The following is a 19,328-nucleotide window of genomic DNA, read 5'->3' as shown; positions in this document are numbered from 1 at the left end:
CAATCTAATGGAAGTGGTTTACCAATTGTTCCCCCCTATCTTGGGCAGGTTGTCAGAAAACTCTAACTAGGACAACATAAGTTTCTGCTACTTTGTAGTTGGCCCTATCACAGGCTCTGGCAGAGAAAGTGAGACTTGCTATATTAAATGCCCACACCCAAGAAGGGACGTCCTGGTCCGGTGGGCTGTGTTATCGTTGGCTGGGACACTCCCTTGCCCTCTTGCCTGCCAAAGACTCCTACTTAGCTTTCATACCCTGTCCCCCCCCCCGGCCCCCATTTAGGTTTTAGGCCTAGCACATCTACTAGCTTCTTGCAGCAGTCACCCACCACCTATCAGGTGCCAGGCTCCCCACAATGAATTCAGGAAGAGCCACAGCTCCAGCCTGAGGGCCCAAAGGCATTCGCTCATCAAAGCTGACCCCTCAGAGTGCTGTTTGTTCTCCAAGAATGGCCTATGAAACACACATCTTTTATTGTATGTTTTACGTTTTTCGAGGCAGGGTTTTTCTGTGTGGCCTTGGCTGTCCTGGAACTCGCACTGTAAACTAGATTGGCCTCGAACTAAGAAGAGATCCGTCTGTCTCTGCGTCCCGAACGCACTGCACTCTTTTTTTTTTAAAGACATTTTTAATTTTTGTTTTTTAAGATTTATTTATCACATATACATTGTTCTGTCTACATGCCAGAAGAGGGCACCAGATTGAATTGTAGATGGTTGTGAGCCACTATGTGGTTGCTGGGAATTGAACTCAGGGCCCCTGGAAGAGCAGTCAGTGCTCTTAACCTGAGCCATCTCGCCAACCCCCGCATTGCACGTGGTATCTCATGGCCACAGCACCAGGTTCAATTCCAAATGCTCCCTACCCGCTGTGGCCCATCCTTCCCAGCTCACTGGGCCTCCTAACCATGTGCCCATTGCCTACTCCAACACGCTGACCGAGCAGCTAGGGAAGCCTTTCTGAGTAACAGTCCACTTTGCTCTGTCCTCTGTTGGCCGCTGCATCCTCCGGGCCTGCAGCAGCTCCAGACATTTGCACCAGGAGGACACGCTGCCAGCTCTCAGAACTGTCTAGAATTTAGTGGGAACATGGTGACAGTCCAGTCCCTCTAGCCAGTAACCATGAGGAGCCAGCTGCAGACACAACACTGTGTCCTCGCCCTTGGGAACTCAAGCCAGAGCGGAGGCTGTTCCTGGTACAGCTGAATCGGGAGCATAGCTGGGCACTGAAAGAAAGGTTGAACAGGAGCAGCGGGTAGTGGCTGTGAAGCCCGACACGCGACCTCTCCCGCACACGACCAAGTACCAAGTACCTCAGCCAACTCGCCGCGCGGAACCAGAAGGCGGGCAGAACGCTGGGTGGGCGGAGCACGTTTCCGACCGGGGAAAGAGTAAGGACGCCCCAGAGGCGGAACTTCCGGCGTAGCGTGGACGCGGCCAGAAGGCTGCTGGTAAGAGTTGCGGTGTAGGCAGATGTCGGCGCTGCGGCACGTCGTGTGCGCCCTGTCTGGCGGCGTGGACAGCGCGGTGGCTGCGCTGCTGCTGCGGCGGAGAGGTGAGGCCAGGGTTCCTCACTGGGGACAGGAACTGGGCTCATCCAGGCTTGAGGCCTGGCCTCTGCACACTCCGCGGGCGTCCACTTGGGGACGGCCAACTGCTGCTGATTGAATCACTCACTGTTTTCCCTTCGTTGAATGACAAACCTTCCTCCCACGGCTACCGTATCTTCTTGATTTCTAGACGTAGCCCCACAGGACCTTAGGGCCTGGATCTGATATCAATTACCCATCTAAATGCCTCCCGCGGTGTGGTCCCACCTCATTTCGTCCCCATTCTGCGTTCACGTGACAGTTTTATGGAGCCTCAGCCGTAGATCACCTTCCCCGAGGCGCGGGGCAAGGAGCCTGAATTTGGGCAAGTTTATTAAGCACCCCTCCGTCAAGTGGGATGACCCCAAATTTGGCGTGGCTGGAAATGACATAGTATGTAGTGAAAGGGTTAGCCAGGCAATATGAAATAGATCGGGAAGCAGGAGCGATTCTTTTACATTGTAATCACAGCTGCCGTGCGAGATATTAAGTGCCAAAGACGATGGGCATAGCATACACATGTACACTGTGTAAAAAAGGGAGAAAGAAGCTAAGCCTAGAGGCAGACGCTCTGTAGGAGTTCTCTACAAAGGGCTGGCTGCCGAGGCAGAGTCAGTATCACAGGCAGGAGTCAGGAGAGATGCTGACACGGTCTGGCCAGGGTAGGATGTAGAGGGTTACTCTCCAGGCATTGAAGCTGACATGGTATTGTGAGCCTTTGAAGGTTTCCAGTGAGGTCTGTGACTAGATGCTTTGGGGGATACAGTCGGTTGACTGTTCTCCCGGGTTTATCATTTTACTGCTTAAGGAAGATAAGCCCTGCTGGCTAGTTTTTATGTCAACTTGTCACATGCTGGGGTCCTCAGGGAAGAGGGAACTCAGAAAATGTCACCATCGCATCGGCCTGTAGGCTAGTCTGTGAGGCATATTCTTGACTAATAATTGATGTAGGAGGCTCATTCCTTTATAAATAATGCTACCCCTGGGCAGGTGGTCCCGGCTGAGTAAGCCCTGGGGAACCAGACAGGAAGCAGTGTTCTTTTGTGGCCTCCAGGTTCTTGATCTGAATTCCAGTCTTGGTTTCTCTTGATGATGGACTGTGACTTTTAGGGCAAAATAAACTCTTTTCTCTCCAAGTTGCTTTTGGTCATGCTATTTATTACAACAATGGAAACCTAGCCAAAACATAGTTTCTCCCCCTCCAGGCTGCAACATCGCTTATTTCTATCTTTCCTTGGATTTCTTTCATGGACACACATCAAGGGAGAGCATTATCCTCTTATTCTGGCATTGAGGGCTCTTGGAGGTGATGTCCTATCATGCACTCCCTAGAAAGCTGGTCCCGGAGTGCCAGTCTCACTGTATGTGGGTCATGTCTCTTTGTGAGATAGTTGATCAAGTGGATATGGCATGGGAATAGTGAGGTTCTCAAGCTCTGTAGAGTCCGCTCTTACAAACTGGCTATGTACTCGATGGGCATTGTACTAGTTCTGGGGACCTAGGGTTGAATTACGCCATCTCTGCCCTTGAGGAGTCCTGTGCTTTCATAAGTTAAGTGCAAGACTAGTTCAGGAGCTGAGCCCAGCATGGTTAGTCTCTGTGATAAAGCAGAGTTGGATGCTTCCAGATGCAGAAGAGGGCCTCATCCCATACTGGGATGTGTGTGACCTAACTCGCATGGCATTTCAGTGGACAGTGTACTACAGTGTGGAGGCCTTAACAGTGCAGTGATCACTAAGGGGCAGAAGAGCCTACAGGGATTACACTACAGAGTGAGCCACCTAGGCCACATGGAAGGCTTGGACTGTCATTCAGAATACACCAGCACCAGGGCTGGAGGGGTACGGTGTGTCCGACCTGCTAGGAGCACCCTAACTTCTCTCTGCAGGCTACCAGGTGACAGGGGTGTTTATGAAGAACTGGGACTCACTGGATGAGCACGGTGTTTGTGCTGCCGACAAGGACTGTGAAGATGCGTATAAAGTTTGTCAGCTCTTAGACATCCCTTTCCACCAGGTGTCCTATGTGAAGGAGTACTGGAACGACGTGTTCAGGTAAGCGCAGGCCGCTGCACACGCGGCTCCACGGTACTGTGAGCCCTCTCAAGGAAGGGTGAGAACAGCCGGTGCTTCTCCACAGACAGCAGCCTCACACTCTTGGGATCTTTCCCACCTGCCAGTGGTTTCTTTAGTGCGTTTCTGAGCCGTGGCTTGAGGAGTGAAGGCTGAGGTCTCCCCAGAAGGTGCTGGGAGATGAGAGTCAATACCTATGTAATGTGTATAATAGTTATGGGAGTGTTCTGGTTAGGTTTTGTTCTTTTATCAAAGTGACAAAAGCCAGGGTCATGTGAGAAGACGGAACTTCAACTGAGAAAATATAGGCAAGTCTGTGGGGCATTTTTTTGATTAATGATAGATGTGGGTCAATACAGCCCACTAAAGGGCAGGAGGTCTTGGGCTGTAGAAGAAAGCAGGCTGAGCGAACCATGGGGTGCAAACCTATAAGCAACACTTCCTCCATGACCTCTGCATCAGTTCCTGCCTCCAGGTTCCTGCCTTGACTTCCCTGAAAGATAGACTGTGAACAGGGCATATAAGCCAAATAAGCCCTTTCCTTCCCAGATTGCTTTTGGCTATGGTCTTTATCATAGCAACATGAAGCAAAGTAAGATGAGGTTGGGTGGAGGGTTTTGTGAAGCATTGCCCTGGCCTATTGAAAACAAACAGCAAGCAAAACTTCCATCAAATCAAACATAGTATTTATTGGTTTTCCAAGACAGGGTTTCTCTTGTAGCCTTTGCTGTCCTAGAACTCACTCTGTCATTAGATTGACCTTGAACTCACAGAGATCCGCCTGCCTCTGCCTCCAGAGTGCTGGGATTAAAGGCGTGTGCCACTACAGCCCAGCACAAACACAGTAATTATTACTGTTTACTATATGCTCAGCACTGTACTACATCTAAGAATAAAAAGCATGTACATCTTGGCCCTATTTTGTAGGAATTGGCTGTCTACTTGAATGATAGAGTCTTTACCAAAGGTGCTGGTGCTGATGGTGGTGAGCATCCTGTAGGAAATTCCCTGGTTTGAGAGGAGGGAGAATGGTATGGTACAGAGTGTGGTCTGAGAGCCTCATGGAAGAGGAGGGGCCTGAGCCACTTCAAGGAAGGCTTAGATAGAGGCTGTTAGGTGGGGTGCAAGAGCAGCCATGAGGGGGGATCATGATCCTCATCTGTCTCAGGAATGTGTGAAGTTTGGCTAGACACTTACTCCTTCAGAGAAAGACACCCAGGCTAGTCTCTGAACCTTCACAGTGCTCAATGCCTGGGAGTCCTTGCACATGTCAGAGATACCAGGCCATGTTCACTGTGGGTTGCCCTTGCCTAAATAGGCCTGTCTCAACTTTGCCACTTAGAAGACCTTTGAAAATTCATTTGATTTTTTCTAAGTCTCAGTTTTCTTTAAATCAAGGATAATGCTCACACCTACCAGGAACATTCTAAGGATGAGTTGAAGTCATACAAAGTTCTAGAGCAGTGTCTGGTCCATTTACACATGTTTTGGGAATTTTCTGTTGCTGTGACAAAACACTATGACCAAGCCAACCAATAGAAGAGTTTATTTACGCTGACAGTTTCAGAGGGCTGAAAGCAGACAGCAGACATAGCAGCAGCACAGCAGTACAGAGGGTGAACTAGGAATGGCACATGGCTTTGAAAACCTCAAAACCCTTCCCCAGTGACACATTTCCTCATCAGAGCTACACCTCCTAAGCCTGCTCAAGCAGCACCACCAACTGGGAGCCAATTTTCAAACATCTGAGCCAATGGGGGTCATTCTCATTCACACCTGTGAGTTCTGGAAGCCGCTTGACATAGGAAAATGATTTGATAATGAAGCTCTCGTGGGGGAGGAAAGTACAGTTTTGGGACAATAAAGAGAAATTGCACATTAAACAGGCAACTTAACTAATTTGTTTTTTATGGTAAGGACTGTGTCACTTGGATCTGAGGTGTTTTCCTTTATTCCAGTGACTTTTTGAATGAGTATGAGAAGGGAAGGACTCCCAACCCTGACATCATGTGCAATAAACACGTCAAGTTCAGTTGCTTTTATCATTACGCCGTGGACAATCTCGGTAAGGAACTGGGGTCTCTTCATCTGCTTGTTTAAATCGTAGCTTTCCACGCAGTCAGAAGCCAGAACCTTGTAGACAACTTTGTCTTGCAGAAGGAAAGTGCTCACTGAATAAGAAAGAACTTTGTAGCTCAGTTTGGGAGGGGGTGCCCTCTCTCATGGGCAGGCAGCTGGCTTCTCGTATCTGAGAGGAGGTGTGCTTGGCCATCGACCTAAAGACTGAAAGGTGGGGCACTGTAAGTAGAGAACTCTCAGAAAGTAGTGAGTCAGGAAAGCGCATCCGTGAAGAGAACAGAAGCAGCAGGCGTGGGAGCCTGCGGGTCACCTGCATCAGCTGGAATGTGGGAATGCCCAAGACAGCAGAGCTCTCAAGTGTCTGCCAGGCAGAAAGTGATAGCACACCAATGTAGTCCTAGTCCTGGGGAGGCTAAGGTAGGGCTGTTGGAGCTTGAGGCCAGCCTAGCTTCATAGCAAATTCTAAACCCTCCTGGCCAGGGAAGGCAGGGCAGGGCAGGGCACATGAGCAGGCCGGCCTGGCTGTAGCCAGAATTGCACAAAATGGGAGTCCGCAGAGCACTCACAGAGCAGCAGGCCAGGACTTAAGGCCTTGTGAATCATTTCACTACACTGGCAAAAGGAAGACTGCTTAGACTGGAGTCATTGCTGTCCAGAGTGTGGCCCTTGGGAACCCAGAGGACACCTAGCCTCTCAGATGCATTTGCATTGAGGTTCAGTCAGTCTTTGACCTAGTGTGTTGGTCCTCCAGGTAATCTGTGTCACATCTTACCTGGTTCCCTGTTGCAGTGTCCCCTTGCCTCTCTCTGTGTGAAGCCTGTACTAGAGCCCACCTGATGGTCACACACCTGAAATCTAGGCTTCTGAGGAAGTGGGGCTTCTCTTAGAAGAGCTCCACACTTTTTGCAGTGTAGGTGACTGTCCTTAAGGAAGTGACCTGTGAGAAAATGAGATGTCATGTTATGCCCTGGAACGTCCTAGTTGGGAGTTTGCATTCAGTGCTTGAGGCTTCCTGTGTTAGCCCAGCATTGCAGCTGCTCAGGTCTGAGTCTGCTTTGCTGTGCCGTCCAGGTCAGTCTCCCGCACTAGACACCCGAACTTGTCACGGTGGAAAGGTAGAGTATGTGTGTTGAGTGGTCCTTCTGGATGATAAAACAATACACACTTACCAAAAATTACTGACAGTGAAAAGAGAGGGGTAGCTTATCTATGATTTGGTATTAGAATAAAAGGAATTAGACTGAGTTTGTCCACTTTTTCCTGTACGTTAAAAGCCATGGGTGAGCACAGTATGGCATCATTTTCCTCCGCTTACCACTGCCCTGGTGTGGTCTCATCAGTCAGTGCTTTGTAAGTGCCATTCCCTTCAGGCTGCAGCATCAGAATTCACACCTCCTGCTGCTGGATGCTTTGGTTTCCAGTTTTTCCTTAGTGTTGGGAGAAACTGGTAAGCTTTTAAATCTTTGTGTGTGCAAGCTATAGCGAGTGAGTGGATCAGTTCGGACTTTTGAAAGACTCTTTTAAAGCTGTGAGGTTCTGTTAGCTCACATTAGGAGTTGAAGGGAGCCTGCTTATGGGGCTGTCACACAGGCCTCCATGCCCTCTGTAGGCAGGGTGGGTTGATGGCTGTGCAGGTTTCAGGGTGAGACTGCTTCTGCATGCTGCTTTATCTAGGCTGTTACCCTGGTTTAATTTCTATTGTTGAGATAAAAAATTATGATCCAAAGCAACTTAGGGAAGGAAAGGTTCGTTTGGCTTATGTGTCCCAGTCCCAGTCCACCATCGGGGGAGCCAAGGCAGGAACTCAAGCAGGGGCCATGGAGGAATGCTGCCTACTGGCTGCTCTCCCTGGCTTGCTCAGCCTGCTTCTTCTGTAACACATGACCATCTTCCTGGGGTAGTTCTGCCCACATCAATCCTTTATAGAGAAAATGTCCACACACCAGGCATAGTGGCACACACCACTGGCCCCAGCATTCAGGAGACAGAGGAAGTTCAGGACCAGCCTAGTCTACATAGTGAGTTCCAGGACAGCCAGCACCATATAGAGAGATCCTGTCTCAAAAGAAAAGAAAAGTGTGATGTCTGATGGAGAAAGTCCAGTCTGATGAGACATTTTCTTAATTAAGGATTCCTCTTCCCAAGTGACTCCAGTTTGTGTGGGGTCGACAAAAACTACAACACAACTGTCAGCAAATTAAGCCTCACTGGATCCTTGTGTTTTGAAAACCCTCCAGGAGCAGATGCCGTCGCCACTGGCCACTACGCGAGGACCTCCCTGGAAGATGAGGAAGTCTTTGAGCAGAAGCACACTAAGAGACCAGATGGGCTGTTCAGAAATCGATTTGAAGTCAGAAATCGTAAGTTCATGTGTGTGGCCAGAGCTCTAATCTCTGTGAGCACAGGAGCACTTAGAAGGATGAACATGCAGCCCCGCTCCCAATCCTGTGTGCTCTCGGATTAGCTGGTTCCTTTAGGTTTAGAGTTGCAAAGACACAGGTAGCAGCAGAGTTACCTTCCCTGGGCCTGTGGGTGAGCATTGTGATGCCCTGGTCAAAGTTAGGGTGAAAGCTGAGGAAGGTGATCAGAAACCTATCATGTAGGTTATTACATGTTGGCAAGTTGAACTTCCAGAAATATTTGACAGTAATAATTGGAATGGTTTTAACAGGGGCCCAAGCAGATGGAGAGTCATTTCCCATCTTGAGTAGATAAATCTGCTCGTGTCAAGGACATGTTCACCTTTGTCTATTCCATACTTGTTGTGACCTTCCTAAGATGGTTAAGCCCTGTGCTGAGTGGTACCCTGCGATAGTTTAATGATGCCTTGGTTTCCAGTGTGTGTTTTAGACAAACCGAAGCTGTTCTGTGGCTTTGGTCTGAGTCCTAGGGGATCATCCAAGTGGAGGCCAAAGATGTCTTGGGCTCAGGGAATGGCTGTAGTAGCAGACCTGACCTTGTAACCAGCTGGTTTTCTTCTGAACATGGTGCGGTGTCTGGCAGGACAATTGGAGGGCAGGATCCCAGAAGCAGATAAGCTTTGAACTCTAGTAGACTTCTTCAGATGTTAGCTCCTTCCTGCTCTTTCCCTCTGTGGCATTTTTGTTAGTGTTACCAGCTTCCTGTTTCAAAGTCATAGGTTTTTGTTACAATAACTCAGAAGGTAAATGTGGGGGCACACCTGTAATCCCAGCACTTGGGATACTCAAAAAACAGTCAGTCAAAAAGAATCCAGGACAAAATAACTCAGAACCAAGAGAAAATGCACACAAACACTATTTGAGAGAATTTGGTTTTGACAGAGATTGAATTCTAGCCTTATTTTTAGCCAGTTGCATTGTTTTTGACAAAGTCACAGGTCAAAATGGGAGGCAGCTTAGTCTGTAGAACAGCCTTTTGGCACCTGCATCATCACGGGCCAGACCTTAGTCCTGGCTGTAAAGATGGAGGAAATGCTCCTTTATAAGATGCTCACTTTATAAGTGAGAGCCAGCAGGTAGAAACCTACAGGCAATGTGATGCTTATTGCTGCCTGGTGTGTTAAGTATGCAATTGTATTTAAACTGTAGAGCTCGCAAAATGGCTTCATCAGTAATTCTCAGAGCCTGTGTAAAAGCGGCAGACATGGTGGCATGTCCGTGTGATCCCAGCACTGGGGAAGCAAAGATAGGCTAGACAGGCTAGCCTAGTTGGTAAGTTCTGGGCCAGTGAGAGACCATCTCAAAAAGAAAATGGTGACTTCTGAGGAGCAGCAGTTGAGGTTGTCACCTGACTTCCACACTCGTGTACTGACGTGGACAAGCTCTCAAATGCATGTGCACGCACACCACTGAGCTGGTGTGTGAGGAGTGCTCCACATTTCACTCTGGGGTGCCCCCTAGCACTGTGTGTGAGAAAGGGTGGGAGAAGCAAATCTACCCATCAGCCCCACCAGCCCACAGACCTGAGTAGGAACTGTCATGGGGAAATTTACCTGGCCACCTTCTCAGCCTAATGTCACTCACAGGGCCATCGTCATTCCCAGCTGTGTGTATGCAGTAAGCATTCCCCACAGTTTCATGGAGAAAGTTAGAGAAACCACAGCAGGCTGGCAGGAGATGTCAGTTTGGACTCCATAGCAGAGCTGTTTCTACGCCATGGCTGGGCTGAAGGCCAGAGCCCTGTGTGTTTCTTTGCACACTTCATGCCTGCAGTTGATAGGCAAATTCACCGCTGACCCTACTTCAGCATAATTCTGGATGAGCTGTCTTGTCTAGTGTCCCAGATGTGACTAGATTTATTTTAGGATTGTTGCTTCCTACTTTACTTTTTTTTCATATAGTGTTCCATATTTGAAAATCTTACAATCAAAATTACAAGCAGGGATCGGTTTCTGTATGTAAAATCTACCTTCCCTGTGTTGTTCCTTATAGATAGATCAACAGGGGGCCATGTACATTAGCCATGCTAGTATTTTTTCCCATAGTTTTTTGAGATGGTTTTGCTTCTGGCAACTGGGGAGTAGCTGCTCGCACAGAAGGGCATTAAAAGCAACGAGTCATTATCTGTGTTCCTTCAATGACTTTTGTTCTTTACTCTTGGCAGCCGTAAAACTTCTCCAAGCAGCTGACAGCTTTAAAGACCAGACCTTCTTTCTCAGCCAGGTTTCCCAGGATGCCCTGAGAAGAACCATCTTCCCCCTGGGGGAATTAACAAAAGATTTTGTAAAGAAAATAGCTGCAGAGAATAGACTCCATCATGTGCTTCAGAAGAAAGAGGTAGGAGTTAAGCAGCTTGCCATTGATTCGTGAATGTTTCCACCCATGTTGTCATGGCACAGGCAGGACTGGGCTCTGGGGGGGCCTTTGCTAAGACCCCATTGGACCAAGATACAGAGCGTGGTAGTAGGTGAGGCCCACCTCCTCCTTGCACCCCCTCTTGTGCCTGCTGTGGCTGACTGCTTTCTCAGCAGACATGGTAACTGGCTTAGCCAGCCAGGTGAGTGTAGGCAGGGAGCAGCCATGCTGGCCCATCCCATGAGACAGGAGTCTGCAGCCATCTACACAGTGCTGCCTATCCAAGGAGACAGTAGCAAGAAGACAATTCCTCTCCACCTTCTCAGAGCTCCCTGTAGGACACTCACACACTGCATCTTGGAAACCTGGCTAACCCTTGTGGGGGGAGAGCTGGAATCCTGGGAGAAGCCCTAGTAGTCCAGGTTTGATTAGAGGTTGGTACAGCTTCACCTGTAGCCACACCTGGCTGTGCCTTTTATCAGAAAGTCCACATTGCTAAAGAGAATGTCCCTTGCCTGTTCTACTGTCTTCCCTGTTGTTCATTTGACAGCATTTCTCCATGGTAGGAACTAGCAGAGTCACTGTAATAAATGGGACAGACCCCTTCTCTCGTGACCTGTGTTGTAGAGGGACACACACTGAGGAGTAATGGCAGAGCTGCCTGCCCAGTGCAGTCCCAGGGAGAGTAGCCTCTTACCTGATCTCTCATCTGGGCTCAGCCAGCTGCAGCCGTCTCCTCCCTGACTCCCTGTTGCCTTGAGTTGGCATGACCTTGTTCCCTGCCCCTACCTTGGTGTCTGGCTCTCCAGCAGTGAGGAGTCCAGTTTGCTCTCCTGGCTTGCTCATACAGGTTTTTCAACGCAGTCTAGTTGCAAATGATGCAGTGTGTTTACATGATAGCATCCACTTTGCAGTGAAACTCAGAAAGACAAGACATTCTCTAGGCCCCCCGAGTTCTGTGTGTTGTGCTGAATTCTAGGGCTTCTTGCAACACAGCCTGCTCTCTGCCTGGCACGAGTGCTGTCCTCCTAGCCCAGCCTGGCTCTCTGTTCCCTGCTTTGCCTCCTGGCTTCTGCTCACATGTTGACCTTCCTCTCATTCCAGAGCATGGGCATCTGCTTCATTGGTAAAAGAAACTTTGAGCACTTCATCCTTCAGGTGAGTGTCCTCTGACATGAGTGGCTGTCTGCGCTGGGCCTGGGTCTCCAGTAGTGATGAAACTTGTCTTCCAGTATTTGCAGCCTCGGCCTGGAAAGTTTATTTCTATCGAGGATAATAAAGTTCTGGGAACGCATAAAGGTGAGTCCTGCTTTGGTGGGAACTAAAGGCCAGGACTAGCTCCTGTCCATCCCATGAAGGGCTTAGGAAGGACTTGAGGGGCAGGCTGGGATGGGCATGAATAGTCACTCTGTGCTGTGGTGCTCTGTCTTGTATTTAGTCCCTAGATTCAGAGCTGGACTCTGAGTTAGTGAGATGGACTCTGTGTGTGTGTGTGTGTGTTTTACATTCCTAAAAGTATGTTGATTGCTATGGGAGTACAGGGAGACTGCAGGAATGCCATTGGAGAAAGAATGTAGCTGAGCTCATAGTCAGGCGACTGAGGACCATTCGCATACTCTCAGAGGAGGACCACCATGACCAGTGCTGTGCTGCGTGTGAGGACAGTCAAGTGCTCACAGTACTCATTTGGGGACAGGCAGTATGGGCTGGAAGGGACATGCCTCCTGAGACTTGATGTCTGAACCCAATCTGTGAGACTGGCTAGAAGGTCAGGGTGCACTTTTTTTGTCATGTGTGGCCCCTGTGGAGGGAGCAGGGTTCCCTGAGAGGAGGGAGAGACCCTGCTGAACTGGGTGTTTATTGGAGAAGAGAGTGACTTTGCTGGAGACAGTGCTGCTGTCCCTGGTAGCCAGCAGTTAGGAAATCGTGGCTTTGGACTGCCCAGAGTGCAGCGAGTCCTGCCAAATTGCCTCTGCTGGGTACATGCATTCCTGAGGAGGTAAAGCGGGTGTACAGTGCAGATGCAAGGAACATGCTCAGTAGGTACAAGATCTACTTTGAGAGCTGTATCCCCACAGGGGTCATAGCCACCAGAGGAAGGAGTTGGCATTGGTTTCAGGCTCTATCACCAGAGCTGTATCCCCACAGGGGTCATAGCCACCAGATGAAGGAGTTGGCATTGGTTTCAGGCTCTATCACCAGAGCTGTATCCCCACAGGGGTCATAGCCACCAGATGAAGGAGTTGGCATTGGTTTCAGGCTCTATCACCAGAGCTGTATCCCCACAGGGGTCATAGCCACCAGATGAAGGAGTTGGCATTGGTTTCAGGCTCTATCACCAGAGCTGTATCCCCACAGGGGTCATAGCCACCAGATGAAGGAGTTGGCATTGGTTTCAGGCTCTATCACCCTAGTTACTGTCATATCCCTCAAGTCCTCACCTTAGGTGGGATGTGCCCAGGTGTGTGGTTAGGGCTAAGAGTTAACATTTAGCATGCCTCATAGCAGTCCTAACCTTCCATTTATGCGGACTGAGATGTGCCCTCTGGAACACTGTTTCATAGGTTGGTTCCTGTATACTTTGGGACAGAGAGCTAAGATCAGCGGCTTGAAAGAGCCCTGGTACGTGGTGGAGAAGGATGGTGTCAAGGGTGACGTGCTTGTGGTAAGTGAGATTGGCCTTCACTGTCTAGTATGCTAGTAAACCAGGCAGTGATGGAGTGTCCCAGGGACTGGAGCTGTAGACCTGTCCTCCATGGCCCCTGGGACGGGTGTAAGGTACCAGAAGGTCTTCATATAAAGTATGCCCTCCATAACTCCTGGGACGGGCGTAAGGTACCAGAAGGTCTTCATATAAAGCATCACTAGACTCCTGTTGTGTGCTGCCGTGTGCCATCCATTGCAACCATCTGTAGACAAACTGCCCTGTTTTGCAAAGTAGGATAAGACTCAAATAACCTGCAAAGGCCTCTCATGGAGAGGGGTCATCATAGTGCCTGGTAAGCCCACCCCCTCCCCCTCCATGGGAGGGTCCTAGAAGTCTTTGTGGGCTAAGGTAGTTAACTGGAACCAAGCTGAGCCAGGACCAAGTATGCCCTTGGTCACATGGGACCCTGGGCCATTCTGTCCTAGGCTGTGTAGAGAAAATTCTCCAAGAGGGTAAGCTTTGAGGAAATTGACAGTATCAAGAAATATTTGGGGTTATGGAGGAGTAGGTGCTGCTGGCAGCCTGCCTGTCATACATGGCAGCCCCCAACCCTCACTGAATCCTGCTCTCAGGAGTACAAGGGTGGGAACCATGCTTGGGCAGGCTAAGCTGCCAGCTGGTGCGGTCAGAGATGATGGAGGGAGGACCCACAGGGCCCTAAGCTGCAGACTTCACAGATGTCTTCTAGAAGAGCAGCATGGGAAATGTCTATTCAGGCTTCAGTTAAGGTGTCTTTAGCAAAGCTCTCGGATGGGCCTGTTGAGAAAAGCCAGATGGGTCATTGGCTCAAGGGCCCAGGCCATCTCAGTGTCTTAGCACCCAGAATCTCAGGGCATAGTGCTCCTGGTTCTGCCCCAGAGGAGCCTTGGCCACCCGAGGCAGCACCAGGCTCTTCTGTGCAGAGACTAGTGGTGATGGGAGCAGGTACTGCAGGGCCAGCGTGTGAGTGAAAACTGCTCAGGCCAGGGCCAGCCTCACGATCCTGCAACCACCCAAGTGGTTGGGGGCTGCATCCTTCAGCCCCTGCTGCTGGTGGGATCCATGGCCTTCCAGGAGGCCAATTGTGTGGCTGACCTACATCTCTAGGAATAGAGCAAAACGGGGTGGAAGTGACAAGACATGGGGGAATCTCACTCGGGCCCTCCGCTTCTGCCCCATGGCTGACCATACTCTCGTTCCTTTCTCATCTGAAAACCAGGGTGAACAAACCCTTAAGCTGATGAAACGGTTTCTACATGTGGGCTGACACATGCAGCTGAGCAGGGCTGGCTTATAATTAGCTATGGATATGCTGTTAGGGTTGTTCTTATACCTGCTGAGGGCTTTGGGGCGAGGGCTGCTCCCTTCAAAGGATCACAACGTCTATATTCTGCTCTGCAGGCTCCCCAGGTAGACCACCCAGCTCTGTACAGGGACCTGCTCAGGACCAACCGTGTACACTGGATTGCCGAGGAACCACCCGCTGCCTTGGTCAGAGACAAGATGATGGAGTGCCATTTCCGATTCCGCCACCAGATGGCACTAGGTGACTGGATGGAAGGGACCCTTGTTGCTAAGATCCCTGGGTCAGATTAAGCTAAACCAGAGAGACTGTGCATGCTCAGTACACCCTTGAGCACACGAGGAGGTTCCCATCATTGATATTGTATAACTTCAAAACTCCTTATCATGAGCCGGCCACAGAAAGGGGTCTAAGGTACAGGAGTGCCATTTTGTCAGAATTGCTGCAAGTTGGGTCCTAGTATGAGGAATTGAGTTACAGTATATACCATTCTGAGGTGTCATGCCATAGCCAGGGCAGCTTTGAGCCCTGTTGGGCACTGTCCCGTCCTTCTCCAGCAGGATGGATGTTGGGCGTCCCTGCACCCACAAGCTGCTGTTTTCCCCACGGTTGTGGTTAGCAGTGAAAGCAGACTCACACCCATCTCATAACTCTCCCTACAGTGCCCTGTGTGCTGACACTCAACCAGGATGGCACTGTCTGGGTGACAGCTGTGAAGGCTGTGCGGGGCCTTGCCCTGGGACAGGTGAGTGGGGCAGCGGGAGGGAGAATGAGGGCCTCAGCATTCTGTCCGGTTAGGCCAGGTGCCTGGTCAGCTCTGCCCTGGAGTCTGAGACACACACACAGTGCGCTCCCTTTCTTTCCAGTTCGCTGTCTTCTACAAGAGTGGTGAGTGTCTTGGCAGTGGGAAAATCCTACGGCTAGGGCCGTCTGCCTACACACTCCAGAAGGGCAAGAACAGAACCAGAGTGACTCCCGAGGTCTCCAGTGACAGCCCAGGCCTGCACCCCACACCCTGACAAAGGCCATGCCGCCGGGAGGAAGCATTAGAGCAGGCTGGGGCAGGTTGGTCAGTGATGGGCTTGGTACTGCCAGAATCAGTGGGTTGGCTGCAGAGCCAGGGCAGCCTGGGGAAGGAGCGTCTGCGCTGGTGCTCCGGTACACCAGAAGCGTTTGCTGGCCGGTGGGTCTGCCTCAAGGGCCCTGAAGGAGCTGCTCTTCCACAGTGCAGTGCACGGAGGCTGCGCAGGAACGGCATTAAATAAAACTGTCAAATAGTCTGACCACTGTGGCTGTGCTCCTTCCCCTGAGCCTCCATGTGGCGTAGCAGGCGTGGGGAGAGCGGTAGCCCTGTTCCCTGCTCCCAGGGCCTGAGCTCTCTCTAAAAGGAAGGCAGAGTTTGCTGAGTTAGGCCTCTCCTTGTCTGGAAGTCTGGTATGTGTGAGACAACCCTTTACTTGGCAGTGTCCACACCAAGTAGAAGCAGTGTTTTCCTGTCAGCTTGGCATGGGGTTGAAGTGGACACATGTCACTCTAGAAGTACTCAAGCACGTGTGAAGAAAAACATTGGAAGCTGACCTTCAGTGGGGAGGTGTGCATGGCTACAGGCCTGGGCTGGCTCTCTGTTCAGCAACACCAGGTGGAGACCCTGGGGTAGGGGACCCATGGGCCAAAGGGAAAGAGTACCCACCACTTCTCTGCTCCCGGTTTTCCCCACAGGTAGCACCACTGGGCAGATGTGTGAGACAATACAGGGGGCTAAAGGTTTGGGAAACTCACCTTTTTGGACAGGAACCAAGATAAAGGCCCTGAGAGATGAGGGCTGGATACAGCACTGCCAGGAAATGGTGACCGGGGCCTCATCAGGTTGCTGCTAAGTTAGGATGAGGGTTTAAACAAGGCCCAGGCTCAAAAGAACTCAAGATGCCACTGGGGCTCTCAAAGCCAAAAGAAAGATGATGGGTGGAACCCTAAGATGTGTGCAGCACCAGAGAGATGTGTGTGGAACACCAATCCACTGAGCCTCAGAGATGAAGGTGCATGCATAGGTGAGGGACCAGATTGTAAAACTGAAAACCATAGTGGGAATGTAAGATGCTCACCAGATGAGCTCAGTAGCAGTGTAGCTTACAGGGCAGAATGGGTGAGCATCATGACTATCTGAGTGTCAGATCTGCAGAACAAGAGGTTGGGGACCGGTGGGACAGCAGAGCAGCACCAAAGGGTCTAATGTGTCACTACAGTGTCAGGAGGAGGAGGATGCTGAAGACAAAACTGAAAGGATAGTGAAGAAGTCCCGGCATTTGCAGCAGGATGGCTCAGTGGTTAGAAGTGCTTGCTGTGCAGTCATGAGGACCAGTGCTTGGACTCAACACCCACGCAAGTTGTGTGGCCACAAACTTCAGGTTCAGGGAGACCCTGCCTCACTGGTGGCACGTGACAGAGACAATGGGTGCCCTTTTCTGGTCTCTGTACACACTTTTTTTTAAAACGTCCCCTGGTTGGGAAGACGACAGCACAGTGGTTAAGAGTACTGGCAGAGACATCCATACAGACAGATTAAATCTTTCTAAATCCTTAAATCTCAAATTTGATACAGACAGACTGAAGAATTGGAAAACTTGGGCAAGTTCATCCATGTCATGGCAGGCCTGCACATGGACAGAAAACTATAACAGTACTGTGTAGCCCTGACTTCTACCGCATCCCACTAGAGGTTGCCTTCAGTAGTTCTCCCTGCCACCTAAGGGAGCAGGGTCCGTGGGGACAGGAAACACCCAGCATGCATGGGTACAAATCCAAAAATTTTAATTTATTAGAGATGTGTCTCACCTGTGTTGTCATCCAGTGCTGAACAGTAATAAATACACCTGTTAAAAACCTCCAGTGTTGAACTTACAATGTCTTCGGTCATAAAAACAGTTTAAAACTGATGGCTTGTTTTGTTTTGGTAACAATCGTGATCAAATTCAAAACTCCACTTTCTGGGGTGGCCTGGGGCTGTGGCATTGTGAGCTATCACAGTGCTCCAAGTCCTGGAGTCTGAAGCTCCCTTATGTTAGGTCATTCTTTGTATCCTTGCCATTCTCAGAGGCCACTTGGGGCGCCCCTTCAGCCTCGTGGCAGGCAGTGAGCGACCTCAGACCACGTCACTGGGCTTTCCTCTCACACATGCGCATCATCAGCAGTCCTGTGCACTCGTCGGAGCGCAGCGCAGTGAGAGTCCTTGCATCTGATGTCCTTGTTCAGTTTCTCCCATTTGAGAGCAGCTGTACACCCCATGTTCACCTGATTCAAACAACAGTGGAGGCTAAGGAAGTGTGTGTGGCTCAATAACTCTGGGCCCCAGGCCCTTGGTCTTGGCCACATGGTGGCTTGCATTGGGCTGGTCACAGCAGTCCTTGATGTGAGTTTCCAAGAATTTGGTAACCATTGAGAAGTGGGACTGTGGCTTTGTTTCTCTGCACAATTGGCTACTTAAAGCAAAATGATGTAATTGGTCAGATTTCGGGGGTGGAGCCCCTGCCTGCCCAGAGAGTTCTGGAGTTTGAAAGAGTAGAACATTGGTAGGAAGGAATGTGACATCCTGGAAGACCTCAGAGGTCCCTCTGAGTCGGGAACATGAGCACTGAGATCCTACGGGAAACAGGAGCAGGGACAAATAAATTCTCCCCCTGCAGTACTGGGCTGACTGGGAAGCCCCGGAGCCTGCAGGATCAGGAGTGAGCCTGGCACAGGGTGTGGGAGTGGCTGAGTGGTCAGGATTTCACCCTGTGTGAAGTCAGCTGTGGCAGTCACACTTCACAGGCCAGCCCCAGCCCATATCTAGAGAGCCGAGCACACAGCTGTGTGCTCTGAAGGCCGGCAGAACACCCACACTCCTTAGCTTGCTGGCTGGAAGCAGCTGCAGGACTTTGTGATGGCTGTATCAACTTCAGAGCCCATGTCCTCCCTACCTGGGCACTGTGGGACCAGCTGTGTTGACTCATTCCAGATGCAAGTACAGCTGTGCAAGCTTCCCTGGGCGATACATTGAGATGCCATTTCATGGCTCTCCAGTGTCAGCAAAGTCAGGACATTGTAAAATATACACAAGTTCCCATCTTCTCCAAGTCCAGGACAGATTTATACGTATTTACAATTTTAAACAGCAATTTAAGACACAGTACCTTTGCAGAGACTGAGACTGGTGACTATGGGCTTGTACTGCAAGGAGATGCCTGCAGGCATCTGAACCCTCGCAAGCCAAAGGGCCTGGCATAGTAATTCACCAAGCTCAGGCTCTATGGCTTCTGCCTAGGCCTCCTGTGGCCAGGTCAGCAGCATGAGTTTGGGTTCTGTCTGCAGTCTGAGGATGGAGCCGTGCTAGCCTGAAGTCCATGTCTCCCTCTTGAGACATGCCTGTGGCTTTGGCACTTGTCACAGTCTCTGATGGGCCCTGAGCTCCTGAGAGGGCCAAGGGCTTCCCATCTGGACATTCTGTGTAGAGCCTGCTGCTGTTGCAGGGACTCTCACACCAAGGGCCTGCATGTCCCAGAGGCAGCAGAGTCCCAGGCTTCCAGGTCCGAGGGCTTGACTGGCAGTCTGTAGGGTTGACTGGGCCTCATGGTTTCCTGATGGTTCAAATTGAAGTTTCGTTACTGCCTCTGTGTGTGGGAAGAATTGCCAGGCGTGTGGAGGGTCAGTGATGGTGGCAAGTGGATGGAGTCCACAGTCATTTAGGGACAGACATTCCCAGTCAGGTGTGAGGGGAAGCCCGGGGGCTCTAAGGGTCCCGGATGGGGAAAGCTGGTGGCCCCCACCCTCCCAAAGCCCTGGAATCCG

The 19,328-nt window shown here is 50.5% G+C and overlaps 2 protein-coding genes across 4 annotated transcripts in view; one reads left to right on the top strand and one right to left on the bottom strand.

The window, feature by feature from the left end:
* Window positions 1-1,402: 1,402 nt before the first annotated feature.
* Window positions 1,403-17,386, top strand: Trmu (tRNA mitochondrial 2-thiouridylase). Of its 3 annotated transcripts, none has more exons than XM_005066886.4 (11): window positions 1,403-1,555; window positions 3,478-3,643; window positions 5,620-5,726; window positions 7,978-8,100; window positions 10,325-10,497; window positions 11,620-11,673; window positions 11,748-11,814; window positions 13,080-13,180; window positions 14,603-14,747; window positions 15,167-15,249; window positions 15,371-17,386. In XM_005066886.4, the coding sequence occupies exons 1-11, from the start codon at window positions 1,474-1,476 to the stop codon at window positions 15,521-15,523; spliced, it is 1,254 nt and encodes a 417-aa protein (XP_005066943.1). In that variant the 5' UTR covers window positions 1,403-1,473; the 3' UTR covers window positions 15,524-17,386. The 3 variants fall into 3 exon arrangements, with proteins under 3 accessions (XP_005066943.1, XP_021081094.1, XP_040609961.1); XM_021225435.2 differs by lacking the exon at window positions 1,403-1,555 and adding an exon at window positions 4,589-4,646 and having other exon boundaries at window positions 3,515-3,643; XM_040754027.1 differs by lacking the exons at window positions 1,403-1,555; window positions 3,478-3,643 and having other exon boundaries at window positions 5,706-5,726; window positions 10,384-10,497.
* Celsr1 (cadherin EGF LAG seven-pass G-type receptor 1) overlaps window positions 17,296-19,328 on the bottom strand; it is a 141,005-nt gene continuing 138,972 nt past the window's right edge. Inside the window, 1 exon segment of the mRNA XM_005066887.4 lies at window positions 17,296-19,150. Within this exon segment, the coding sequence (XP_005066944.2) occupies window positions 19,126-19,150 (25 nt within the window). The 3' untranslated portion in view covers window positions 17,296-19,125.

This window comes from Mesocricetus auratus, unplaced genomic scaffold (assembly GCF_017639785.1).
Source record: "Mesocricetus auratus isolate SY011 unplaced genomic scaffold, BCM_Maur_2.0 Super-Scaffold_100010, whole genome shotgun sequence".
In the NCBI taxonomy this organism is placed as follows: Eukaryota; Metazoa; Chordata; class Mammalia; order Rodentia; family Cricetidae; genus Mesocricetus; species Mesocricetus auratus.
This window is presented reverse-complemented; position numbering and strand designations above follow the sequence as displayed.

What these genes read in the sequence shown, in the direction of transcription:
- Trmu (XM_005066886.4), top strand. Translation starts at nt 1,474, where the DNA reads ATGTCGGCGCTGCGGCACGTCGTGTGCGCCCTGTCTGGCGGCGTGGAC. An exon ending in ATGTGCTTCAGAAGAAAGAG is followed by an intron (nt 10,498 to 11,619) that starts GTAGGAGTTAAG and finishes CTCTCATTCCAG; the next exon opens with AGCATGGGCATCTGCTTCAT. An exon ending in TCAAGGGTGACGTGCTTGTG is followed by an intron (nt 13,181 to 14,602) that starts GTAAGTGAGATT and finishes TCTGCTCTGCAG; the next exon opens with GCTCCCCAGGTAGACCACCC.